This window comes from Gadus morhua, chromosome 10 (assembly GCF_902167405.1).
Source record: "Gadus morhua chromosome 10, gadMor3.0, whole genome shotgun sequence".
Taxonomy (NCBI): Eukaryota; Metazoa; Chordata; class Actinopteri; order Gadiformes; family Gadidae; genus Gadus; species Gadus morhua.
Genome location: NC_044057.1, coordinates 21,713,975 through 21,727,067, shown reverse-complemented (window position 1 = coordinate 21,727,067; position 13,093 = coordinate 21,713,975). Strand labels below are relative to the sequence as shown.

Here is a 13,093-nt window from a genome sequence, read left to right as displayed (position 1 = left end):
GTGCATTGTTCATGCAAGCTTACCCTGCTGTGTGTTCGTGGCACCAACAAAAGTATGTCTTCATCATTCTGCGATAGTTTGTTGCTTGAATTTGAATTGCGACCTACGGTCACTTGTTATGAGTCTTGCCGATCGTTCCCTATCTCTCAGGATGCTAAATTGAAAGCACTTATTCTCTGAGTCCCAACAATGGCTTAGTTTCTGCTGTGCCAATACTTCCCTGTGTTTACACGGCATAAGCAGGCCACACACAGGGGCTGGTCGCTCGATTACCCTCACGTTGCTTTCAATGTAGCATTTCTCTTAAGCAAAATCTATGCTTCCATTTTGTAGCCAATTCTATAATTGTGTTCCAGCCTGTCTCTTTACTTTTCGCTCAACTCCCCATTTCTCTGTCTTTGTGTTTTCTTCAGGTGATTGAAGGAGTCTGACTTTACCAGAGGCCTCCTAGGAGGCTCGTCCTCCTCCCCTCGATCCACCTCCTCTCCCCGCTTCCTCGGATCTCCTTCTGTGCACCCCCCCCCCCCCCCCCCCCCCCCCCCCCCCTCCCCCCCTTCCCCCCCGACCCCACCCTCCTGCTCAGTATGGATCTCAAGGACCGCCGGAACCGGTCCCTTAACCGGGGCCGCTGCCCCAAGGACCCCCACTACAACACCTCCTCCCTGGACACGGATGAGTGTCGCGTGCCCACCCAGAAGTCGTACAGCTCCAGCGAGACGCTCAAGGCCTTCGACCACGAGCAGAGGCTGCACTACGGCGGCTGCGTGACCGACCTCGTGCACCATGAGGCGGATGAGTACTCCAGGCAAGGTGGGTGTCTAGAGTGCGGCCTTCATTCGTTGTCTAGTCGTGTAGTCGACAATCCCAAGTTTATAGACCTCCCCTTAGCATAGAAAACAGGATTCATCAGTACTGTGTTGTTCATGTAAAGATATTGTCAATACTAACAATATTCTAATCATTAACGTCAATTGATCAACCATTTATTCACAAAAAGTACCGGACTTCGGTTCATCCTCGGGTTCATCACCAATGTTTCAGATCCGTCTGGTCTAATCACGTCACCCTTGTGCTGTTTCACTCTCCTTCAGTTGTTTATAGTATAGTTTAGCCTGGTTTTAAGTAAATTAAGTTGATTGCATTTCAATGTAATGACCCCCTTGGCTAACGATATGCGTTTATTCCGTAATACACTACAGAAACAGATTGATACGAGGAATGCTTCACTTAAAATACAATAATGGAAAAAAAGAAAGGACGCAAAAAGCAGAGTATGTTAATTGCTAATTTGCTTGAGATAACAAAAGCTCAATGACATTATACAAATGTGGCATATTCCCAGGGTCAATTACACAGGCTCGTTTATTTTCCATTGTACAGAAAGGGAATAAGAAGTGGATTTAGAACATGTCCCTGTGCCCAACACATTTTAAGCAGTTCTGCTTCATTGTTCAACAGTCTGGCGTATGTCTCACTCAGTATTTTCTTATTTCTGCTCTGCATCATGGAAACAATCACAAAGAATTTCCGTCACACTTCTCTTGAACCCTCGCCGCGATTCGCTCTCGCACGCGTGCAGACGGAACATGTTGTTTTCTGCTGGAAGAGTCCTACATCGGCAACCTGTTGATGCAACCAGATGGTTTGAAGAACACTCTTCTCCTCATCCTAGACCTTTAGCGCTGGAGGGCCTGTCATTATGAACCTCTGTGTTCCCCTGGTGGGCACCGAAGACAGCAAGCCCGTAGGTCACCTTTTTAAAAGGGAGGGACATCCTCTTACTCAGGCGGCGAATTATACTGTCAAATGCAGTGGGGGATTTTTCACTTTTTCCCATAAATGTGACGCGTCGGAGCCTTGGAACACACCAATATAATTCAGGTTAATAATGTATTAGTTGCAGAGCCCATTGTGAAACAACATTGAGATACGTTTTGTTAAGTGCATGTTGTTACGTGCATGAGGCTGAAATATAAAATCAGTTTTTACCTTCACGGCTAACATTATTTAAGTTGTTCTCATAATGTCGGCTTTGGCGCCGATCATTTTAATTAAGAGCTTAAAATCAAACAACTTTTCCGACTACTTGTTTGTGCTTCCTATCGGCTGAGTGACAAATGTTCTGCATTAGCCACATCTCAGTCGAAATGATATAATCAATGATTGGGGTTTTGCAATTAGTGATATATTATATTCTTAAATCTCATTTGAATAGTTTGATTTAAAATACCCCCAAAAAACACCCTATAATTTGCATCCTGTCTACTGACATATCTTTAAAGAGATGAAGAGAGTGTGTGTGTGTGTGTGTGTGTGTGTGTGTGTGTGTGTGTGTGTGTGTGTGTGTGTGTGTGTGTGTGTGTGTGTGTGTGTGTGTGTGTGTGTGTGTGTGTGTGTGTGTGTGTGTGTGTGTGATTGTGTGCACGTAAGTGTGCGTGTCGGCGTGTGTGCGAGCATATTGGAGAGCGATATGAAACTGGCAGTATTGATACCTGCCTCGTGAAAGCAGTCAGACTCGATGGGATTGATCTGTGCTTAGCTCTGTTTTCCCTGCCTCCTCGTCACAGAGTCAGAGCGAGAGCGCTCCATAGAGTAGAATAGAATGGAATAGAATATGCAATAGAATAGTATACAAGAGGAAATGATGCAATGCAATGCAATACGATACAATCTTTTAAACATCGTGTCATTGCTATTGCCGAAATGGTATTCTCAATGTCCTAACTTGAAATGTGTTAGGCTTGAATACCGGTTGATTTGAGGGTTTTGCAAGACTGTGACGTGCTGAAGGTTTTTGCAACTCACACGGTTGTTGGGCGTAAGAGGGAATCTCGGGGAAAGAAACAGACTTTATCTAATTCTCCTTTAGAAAATAACTGTTAACACCTCTCCAACAGGGACAGAAATTAAAGAGATGGGAAGAGGGGAGAATGAAATGTCTCTCTCTCTCTCTCTCTCTCTCTCTCTCTTCTCTCTCTTCTCTCTCTCTCTCTCTTCTCTCTCTCTCTCTCTCTCTCTCTCTCTCTCTCTCTCTCTTTCTCTCTCTCTCTCTTTCTCTCTCTCATTCTCTCTGTCTCGATCAAAGCAAAGGCAGAGGTAAATAGAGAATGCAGATAGAGCTGTAGGATGCATGCGAAAGAGGAAGTTGGTGGAGTGTGTTGTGTGGCTGACCTCACACCAGGCAATGTGGCTGGTCGATAGCACCTGCCTTTAGCCAATCGGCTGCCTATCTGGCCCCCAAGCTACAGATGCATCGTGGGTAGTGCGACCGCAACCCTGGGGAGAGGAGAGCAGAAGTGATGAAGTGAGCGTGAGGGAGCGAGAGAGAGAGAGGGAGGGAGAGAGAGAGAGAGGGAGGGAGAGAGAGAGAGAGGGAGATAGAGAGAGAGAGTGAGGGAGAAGGGGGAGTGAGAGGGAGAGAGAGAGAGGGGGGGCAGTGAGAGGGAGAGACGCACATGGGAGCATTGGAAGAAAGTCTTGGGGCCTTTTCTTTTTTCAAAGATATTTAACAAAATATGTTTAAGCAAGACGAGACGGAATGAAATATCCCTTGTGCACTATTACTAATTAGCTTGCCGTTACGGAGAACGATATTCGTTTTAATTAAATTATGATTATAATGATGTTTGTTCTTTATGACAGGAAGCCGATGTGTGTGAGGAAGTTGTATTGAGTTTCACCAATGCTTCCCGTGGCGTCTATGCTCTCTACTCCTGCGCCGCGTCGATAAAGTTCTCACGGGGCGAGGGCAGGGGGGGGAAGGACTGGGGGGAGGTAGGACATGGGGGGGGCTTATACCGGTACGTAATAATAGTTCACACAAACATCTGGCACTATGTTACATGCGCCAGAGAAACTTTGTGCGACTTATACTAAAGCGCCCAAGCACGCGTACCTGCCAATTAGGCCACGTAGCGACACGTAAGCACGCGCCTCATTCATAATAGGTTAAAGCGTACGCAAACCCACCTGTACCTTGTCTGTGTATGAGTGTTATAATGAGCGGACACATCGCGGCATCGCATCTGGAGTAAGAGAAGCATATAGCGATAGGATATTTAGGAAAAGCCGTAAACAGTGCTCAGCTATGTGTGTTTTTTTTCATTGTGAACACTCACGAGTGGATTGTGCATACAGTAAATGTTTTATTCATTTAACAGGCCAACGTTTTCGTAGGCGATCTTCCATCTGAACTCGCATGAAGCTCGAGTGACGGCACCGATTGTCCTCGAAATGTTGTTGTACTATAAACGATGTCTGGGGGTCGTACAACTCGCTGCATTTCTCCACCTCGACGATCAAGCGCACCTCGTCCGTGATCGCACATCGGAACTAGCGAGAAGATGTGAAGTAGACGGGCTCAGTGTAGCAGCTCTCATTGATCAGAGTTGGAGCGTATCCTTACAGTTCGACGTAACGCTACACGCTGAGCCACGACGCGACGATTGCATGCTGAGGTTTAGTAGGGAGGTAAGTGCCGGAGAAGAGTAGAGTAGTCCTCTCGGATACTGACATCAAAATGGACCTCTGGCTAGACGGTAGCTCCACACATTCACACAGCACCGTGGTGTCATACTATGTGTTATATACTATGCTTTACCCTCATCACTCCACACACATCCGTACACACCTCGCGCAGGTGTCCATTTGTCGCAACATTGAAGAGTATGATACAAGGAACTTTCTCCTGTTTTCTTTGAAATACAGTCTTACTTCAGGGACAGTGAGAAAATGTAATGGCTTACTGTGTTGAAGATCAAATGAGACATTTAGTCCAAAAAATAAAACAACTTTTGAGTTCAGTACCTGTCTTTTTTTATAAAAGTCTAATTTTTGTTAATTTACTCATCTGTCAGCTATTTTTGGGCCAATGTGACACACTATTTCATTTGCATAATTATGGCGAGAAAACACAGATGTTAGGTTGCTGAAGGAACAAAAAAAGTGTGTCTTTCTTTTGTGTAACGTTTGCCCTTCGCCCAGGAATGGGAGTTGTACACCTTTCGATGACAAGGCCTGCACCGGAGTTCATTAGGTTTCCTCATGTCCTGTCATGTCCCATCATGTCCTTCCCCGCCCCCCTGCTGTTCCACCCTGCTGTATTCTCTGGGCAGGTGTTCGGACAAACCACTGTCAGAGATGCAGAACGGAAAAGGCAACACTCGATGTTAGATTGAGTTTGATTGCCGTGGCGATCGAAGGCTCATCCATCAAACCTGTCAAACCTGTTGACTCGTGACTTCGGACCGTGGTCGGTACACCGTGGCCTGTGATTGGTCAATATAACGTGATTTGTGTCAAATATAGCGAAAATTGCCAGTTAACCCCACCTGGCTTGGCATGCCAGCCACCCAAAACAAATGAACGTGGCCTTAATGTGTAACTGCCAAGAACACAGCTTCTTGGATGGAAGCCACATTTAGTTCAAAAAGATGAATTATACCCAGACTTGGACTGGAGAGACGTGTTTAGAGCTCTAAATATAACATTTAGCGGCAGGACGTCTCTGTTTGTTTGCTTAGTTATCAAGTACTTTTTGTGCCGTGGACAAAACGGCCTTAAATCCACCAAATAGGAACTAAGGATAAATCGCTACAAGCCCCGCTATTTTACACTCCCATCCATTTTGTTTGTTTTGGTCTCAGAATGCGAATCAATTTACCAGTCAAAAAACACGACCGCATCCTCGCCAAGCACCATGAAAACACCAGCCCACCCAACCCAATGCCATCCCTCCTGAAGGGGATCCGATGAAAACGGGGTCTGTGTTGTGTACCCATTGATCCCGGAGACCCCCCTGCCTGCGACAGATCGCACCCCCCGCGGTTTCCCCATTACACACTCATTTGTTGGTCTGCTCGGGTAAGCGCTGCCAATTAACACGCTCGGCATCGTCAACGCCATAACGCGCCGCGCAATTAGAACGAAAGTTCATTAGAGGGAAATCCTGCGGTACCAAAGTACACAAGCGCCGACACGGCGTGATTTATGTGTGAGACAATATCGCAACGTCTAATGAGCTTCCGTCCTTGTTTTTAGCTGTCTTAGCTGTAAGCCATTATCACCTGGTACTCTGTATTTAAAAGAACAGGCACTTTGGTTTGGAAGGAAGTAAGAGGCGGCTGCTCGGAGGTTGGTTTCCCCCCCCCCCCCCCCCAAACCTCCCTCCCATCCAATGTCTGCCTCATCAGAAACCCAAACTCGAGGGGAGGCGTTGATGTCACCGAGTTAACAAATAATTAGATCACATGTTTTTAATGTGCACGTGACACGCTTTTGAGTCCTGTCTTGAAACTGCCTTCCCCCATCGTCGAAAAACACATTTAAATGTAAATGCCACGTGCAAATATGAAGTGTAAATGAAGCGGGGCACACACACACACACACACACACACACACACACACACACACATCTGACTCAATTTGGTCATCTATCTTACTTATTATTTGTTCACTCTTGATCCATTTTCTCTCTCTCTCTCTGTTGCATCTCTCTCTCTCTCCGCTGTTCTCTCTCTATCACTGCGGGCTGTGTGTGTGGGGCTCTCTCCCACTCCGTGCAGTGTGCTCTCCAGTGTGTCTTCCCCCCAGGCCCACCTCTAGACAGCAGGCTTCATCAGTGCCACTGGAGTCTCCTGTAGCTTTGGCCTCTCCTTTTAAGGGGACACTAGACCTCTCTCCTTCCCCTATGATGCCTCTCCTCTTGGGCATGGAAGACCGCCCGTCCAGGCATTCTGCACACGCAAGCAGACACACGCGTGCACACGCACAGGCACACACTCAAGGATACACACACACGAATCATAGGCACACACACCTACCGGGAAGCAGGACTTGGTGCCTGCCGAGACATCACTTGCCTTAATTCAACTCTCTCTCTCTCTCTCTCTCTCTCTCTCTCTCTCTCTCTCTCTCTCTCTCTCTCTCTCTCTCTCTCTCTCTCTCTCTCTCTCTCTCTCTCTCTCTCTCTCTCTCTCTCTCTCTCTCTCTCTCTCTCTCTCTCTCTCTCTCTCTCTCTCTCTCTCTCTCTCTCTCTCTCTCTCTCTCTCTCTCTCTCTCTCTCTCTCTCTCTGCATCACCTCTCCTCTTGGGCATGGAAGACCGCCCGTCCAGGCATTCTGCACACGCCAGCAGACACACGCGTGCACAGGCACACACTCAAGGATACACACACACGAATCATAGGCACACACACCTACCATCACTTGCCTTAATTCATCGCTCTCTCTCTCTCTCTCTCTCTCTCTCTCTCTCTCTCTCTCTCTCTCTCTCTCTCTCTCTCTCTCTCTCTCTCTCTCTCTCTCTCTCTCTCTCTCTCTCTCTCTCTCTCTCTCTCTCTCTCTCTCTCTCTCTCTCTCTCTCTCTCTGCATCACCTCACCTCGCTCTCTCCTGGCCTTTGTTAATGTCCCACTGCCCAAAATTTCTCTCTTCATGTCCCACTTACTTTTTTAATTGATTTTATTTCAACTTGTTCTCTCCTGTCACATCTCTGCCACCCCTCTGTCTTTCCCGTATTCTCTTTCCACACCGTTTGTCCTCTCCCATCCCTGTGATTTATATTAAGGTACAGATCTACATAACCTTCTTGATTGGTTTTGGCCTTTCCCATGAATTTGTGTGTGTCTGTGTGCTTTGTGTATATGTGATGTATGTGTCTTTATCAATGAGTGTGCCTGTGATGTGTGTGTCTGGTTTATGTGTCTTAATCTGTGTCTTTAATTGAAAGTGTGTGTCTGTGTAGGTATGTGTGTGCGTCTGAGTGTGTTTGTGATGTATGTATCTTTAGTTGTGTGTGGGGGTGTGTGTTTGTGTGTGTGTGTGCATGTGTTTTTGTGTGTCTTAGCATCGTCAGTGAGACGTCACCGGTTGATCACAGTAAGAATAAGCAGCTGCATGCTATTAAAATATAAATGACTGAGATCATGTGCAGCATTCATAGCCCCCCCCCCACCCCCCACTGCACACACACACACACCCACAAGAACGCACAAAGTGCCACCACACTCCATCTCCCCACCTGTCCTGTCCCTGGTGGGTTGCAGCTAGAGACCCTCCTGAATGTCACTCAGGACCAGTGGATGACTCGCCCCGCAATGTCCTGGGGCTGCTGCCTTTGACAGGCTTTACACACACACACACACACACACACACACACACACACACACACACACACACACACACACACACACACACACACACACACACACACACACACACACATTGTTTATTCACCCCCACACACACCTTTTTTTAGTGCATTCAACATTCACACAAAGGGTTTTGTGTGTGGAGTGTTTATGTGTATGCCTGCTGAAATCTGAGATTTATTTTGGAGATTTATAGATCTCTTATTTATAGACATTGTGTGTGTGTGTGTGGGTGTGGGTGTGTGTGTGTGTGTGTGTGTGTGGAGGAGGGCTCCCGGTTTTCTTTTACATACGTCATAAACATTGCGCTAAGCATAGGTCTATAGGAAACCAATGCAACCCTACAGCTAACTCAACATAACACTATTAATACAGCAGCACTCTCAGCCACTTAATATATGGAAATTCTCCTCTTGTCAAAGCTCTGAAGGCACATGCTTTGTGCTTGATGTTGTTCCTCAAACAACACACACACACACAAACACACACGCGCACACACGCACGCGCACACACGCACGCGCACACACGCACGCACGCGCGCGCGCAAGCAAAAAACATAGACGAGACCAGACACTGAACAGACAACACAGGTAGGCTTCTTGAACCCTCACACAATGTTCTGTGGATTTCTGTTAAGTGTTGACGTTATTTATGTTTACTATGTAGGCCTAATGACCCTTTTTGACTCTGCTTTGACAGTCCTTGATAGATGAGGCAGATTGTAAATGTCACAGTTATCAAGTGTTTTTTTTTCTCAGCCTAGGCGTTTTTTTTCTAGGCTGTAATTAAATGTGTGCCATGTCTTCAGTGTGTCTGCGTGTGCGCGTGTCTGTTTAATCTTTTCCTCTTTACGCCAGTCTTTGTCAACATCTATGTGCATGTGTTATTGTGCACTCATACAGACATCTATTTCACGTCGGCCAGCCACAGTGTGTGTGCACGCACAGAATGTGAGGATGATTTGCAATCCAATTTATGTCGTCGCATGTCTGAATTAACTCCCATCGCCGCAAGATTAAGATGAAGGAGATGAGGACGGACACAAAGAGAGGGGGAGAGAGGGGGAGAGAGGGAGAGGAAGGGAAGGACAGCGGGAGGGAGGGATGGAGGGGAAGTGATTCACTGGCGTTGGACAGGCAGACAAGATGGATGGATTCTGTAAATTTTGGCCGGGAAGGTAATCACAATAAGAGAGAGAGACAGGCACACAGAGAGAGTTAGAGAGGGAGCGAAAGACAGGGAGAAGGACAGATAGTTAGGACAGAGGGAGAGGGGGTAGCTATAAGAAAAGTAGGGGGATAAACGAGGAGAGAATAAGATGGAGAGACATTAAGGGGAAGGGAAAATGCAAGAGGTAAGAGGCGGGAAGAGAGAAATGGGTGATGCATGGGAGGGAGAGAGAGAATGAAGAGATGTAAGAGAGAGAGAGAGAGAAGGAGATGTAAGAGAGAGAGAGAGAGAGGGGAACGGGAATTGTAGAGAGAATGAGAGAGGGGGAAAGGAGAGTGAAGAGAGAGAGAGGAGTGAAAGAGCAGACAGCAGCAGGTCTGTGCACGACAAGACAGCGAGGATCTGCTAATTTACACGTCGACATGTCTTTTGGTCGGGATTAACAGAGGGAGATGTCTGCAGCCTCTGCTCCGTCCCCGCGCGACAAGCATGTAAACATCATGTAGGCGACGTGCCTCGCTAATCCTTAAACTTTTTTTTAGCGACACGTCACAGCACGGCGACGCACCCAGTCTGAGCATGGGCCGCACCATATCCACACACACCCGTATCCCCATCCCCTCTGTGGAATAGCTGCTAAAAACAAACCAAGAGCGTTGGAGAAAGACACAGAGATATTTTCGGGATAGAGTGATTATTCCTGAATATAGGAGGGGAAAGGGGAAAAAAAAATGTGTGTGCAGTCACAAGTTGTTCCTTTGCGGCACTACGGTGAGTCTTGATTTGTGTTGCATCTGTCAGCTCCAGGGACCTGAGTGAGAGTTTAGATTGTGGTTCGTGTGGGTTTTCCACTTCATTATACTCCCCTCGAAACCCTGAAATACATCCGTTTACACCTATTAGTTTGAGTTTGTCATACTATACGCCTCTCATTGTCGGCTTGCAAAGGGGGGGGGGACGGGGGGACGGGGGGACTGGGCTATCGGCCATCATGACTCTGATAGCGGGACAAACCAGTAAGGATTATAGTCGGCGAGAAAACGGGGCAAATTGAGATCGCATCTTGTTAACACACAGCCATCGATCGGCACTTCAATATCACAGGCGACCAATGTGGAAACAATCGATACAAACAGGCTCCTGATGAGGAGGAGGATGATGAGGACGACGTTGTACTCGACAGTGAAATTAACGTCGAACCAGAAAACCAACACGCGTGTCGAGGTACACCGCCACACCGTCCCCCCGTCCCCCCCCCGTCGTCGTATTCCCCACCAAGACCAAGACGGTTGGTTTCAGCCGTTCGTTAGGAGACAGCCCGGCACCGCACGGGTTAACCCTGTCATGTACCGTCATGTTTTCTGCTCGCGCTCTGCACCGTGGTGCTAAGTGAACAGTGGCGAGGGACAGGAGAGGTCCTGCTCGGAGCCTATTTCCGTCCTCCTCATTTAGTCACCCACGGGCCCCTGTGGCTCTTGGACGGGGGCCGCGAGAGAGTGTGGGACATGTTTGACCATGATTGCAACCCTGATAGCGCGTTGCTGCACTGCTAATGGCAGTGTTAATGACGTGCAACCCTGCCTTGCAAAGAGTTTGTGTGCGCTTGGGGGGGGGGGGGGTTGTGTGCTGTTGGTTGTGCGTGGGTGTTTGTGTGTGTGTGTGTGGGGGGGGGGGGGGGGGGGGGGTGTGGTTAAGTGTGTGTGGGGGTGTTTTTGTGTGTGGTTCAATGTGTGTGTGTGTGTGTGTGTTTGTTGGTCCGTGTGTCATCAGCTGAAGTTCCTCTAGGTCTTGTCCCTAACTTAACTTTCTTAATGCTTTGTGACATCGAGGTTGCTCTTTGGGACATTTACAGCTAAAATGATCTTAAATCTCTTTTTTTAGCATATGTTATTTTGAGAAATGGGCCTTTTATATGCCATGTTCAATTCCATATTCTCCATATTAATTGTTGTTGAAATACTGATGGTGTTATAAAAATGTTCTAAGAGTGCGATATATATTTGAAGTGACTATAAATCAAAGGAACACATTCGCTGTAAGGATGTCAGAATCATTTAGGATTCATATTTTGATTTTATACATTTGTAAAAATATATCTAGTTTTTCCTTCACCAAATAAAACCCAAAGCCTCCTCTTTGATTGAAAGTGCCTTTATGTAACGTCATTTCACAGACCCTTACAAAGATGCGGACTGCGTTATTTCACATCTCGGTGTTGTAGGGGGACAAGTTTAGGGACAAGTTTCACAAAGCAGGTGTAGTTTAAAGTAGTGAATAATACACACGAAAAACACATTTCATTTCCCCATTCACTCACCCGATTGCATGTGCCTCATTCTGGGATAGGACCACATTTCCTTGAATATTAGTTAGAAAATCAACCAAATATCTGTTGATTACATCTTACTCTTGAATAGAGGAAGATTTCCCCTGACTGGTTGGATCGGTGATTGTGATCTCATTAAACGTGCCATAGCACTCCCATTCATTAGCATAGACTCTAAAAATACGTTTGTAGGGGTGTGCGTGTGGTCCACACACAATCATTATTTACCACTGTTTTAGCTCATCACCATAGAGACCATGGTTTCCTTTTTTTCATCTCTTAAATTTTCAAAATAAAATGTTTGCTTAATTCCACCTGTTAATATGTGGTGGAGAGGTAGGAGGAGTAATTATCACACATATTATAGTCACAACCAGGCAGGCCTACAATTAATCCAACCTCATTGAATTGATAACAATTGATTGGCAATCAATTGTGAAGCATGTAGTTCAACTACATGATTGAAGCTAGAAATATAGATAGGCAGAAAGAAACACACACACACACACACACACACACACACACACACGCACACGCACAAAATAGATGCACACGTATTTCTTCCAAGTAGATGTTTTCACTGAACTCATTTTGTCATTTTGTGAATAATCAGCTTTAATTTTCTTTGATTTAGAAGTATCTTTCCAAGGGTATAATTAGAGGTGTACGACCCTTTGCTAATTTGCTGATTTTCATTGCTGCTTTTAATTTCTTTGTTTCCCTTTCACACTACACTTATTCCTAAGTAAAAAAATAAATATATCAAAAACCTTGCAAACCCAATGAAATATATAATAGGTAACCCCTCTCTGATGCGATGTATCAAACGGAAGTGTAGTGAACATAAACTCTGCCAAGACGAGATCAAGGATTGACGTGAACACTCAATTCATTTCCTCAGCCGTCATCGGTGAAGAGCAGCCATTTTCTTAGAATCTGCCTAAAAATGGGCTGAGAAATGCTTTCACGCTTATTAACAGTAATTTCAGCCATTCTAGGAGATTACAGGGGGACCCACAGCGCGCGCTTGGCTCTGGTTCCGGAACGTAATGCATATTCAGCCCAGGAGTCAATCAGTTCACCAGTTCAGCTCCTCAGGGTCTATCCAAACTTGTTTTGAAATGGCGCTCCCCTCCTGATTTGAAATTGGTATCTCTGGGGGTGTCCCTTACCATTAGCCAGCCGGGCTTGGAAAATGGCGCATAATTACGCGTACCGGAGTCGGACGGGATTCAGCGTGTTTGACATCCCATGTGGAACCAGTTTGGTCGAATACAAAGCGCCCGAATGCACCTGCTCTCTGCACTGCCGGCCAAGAGACACGTAACTTACCGCAATATTTCTTGGGCTTTTGTGATTCATATGCTTCTTGTATTGTTGAACCAAATGGTCAAAGAAAATTGCAGTCAGTGGTTCAGTGAATATAAAGCTAAGTTAACAAAGTTCACT

The 13,093-nt window shown here is 46.3% G+C and overlaps 1 protein-coding gene across 1 annotated transcript in view; it reads left to right on the top strand.

Moving 5' to 3' along the window:
- Positions 1 to 566: 566 nt before the first annotated feature.
- LOC115552058 (teneurin-2) overlaps positions 567 to 13,093 on the top strand; it is a 27,032-nt gene continuing 14,505 nt past the window's right edge. Inside the window, exon 1 of the mRNA XM_030367767.1 lies at positions 567 to 810. Within this exon, the coding sequence (XP_030223627.1) occupies positions 585 to 810 (226 nt within the window). The 5' untranslated portion in view covers positions 567 to 584. The remainder of the gene's footprint in view (positions 811 to 13,093) is intronic.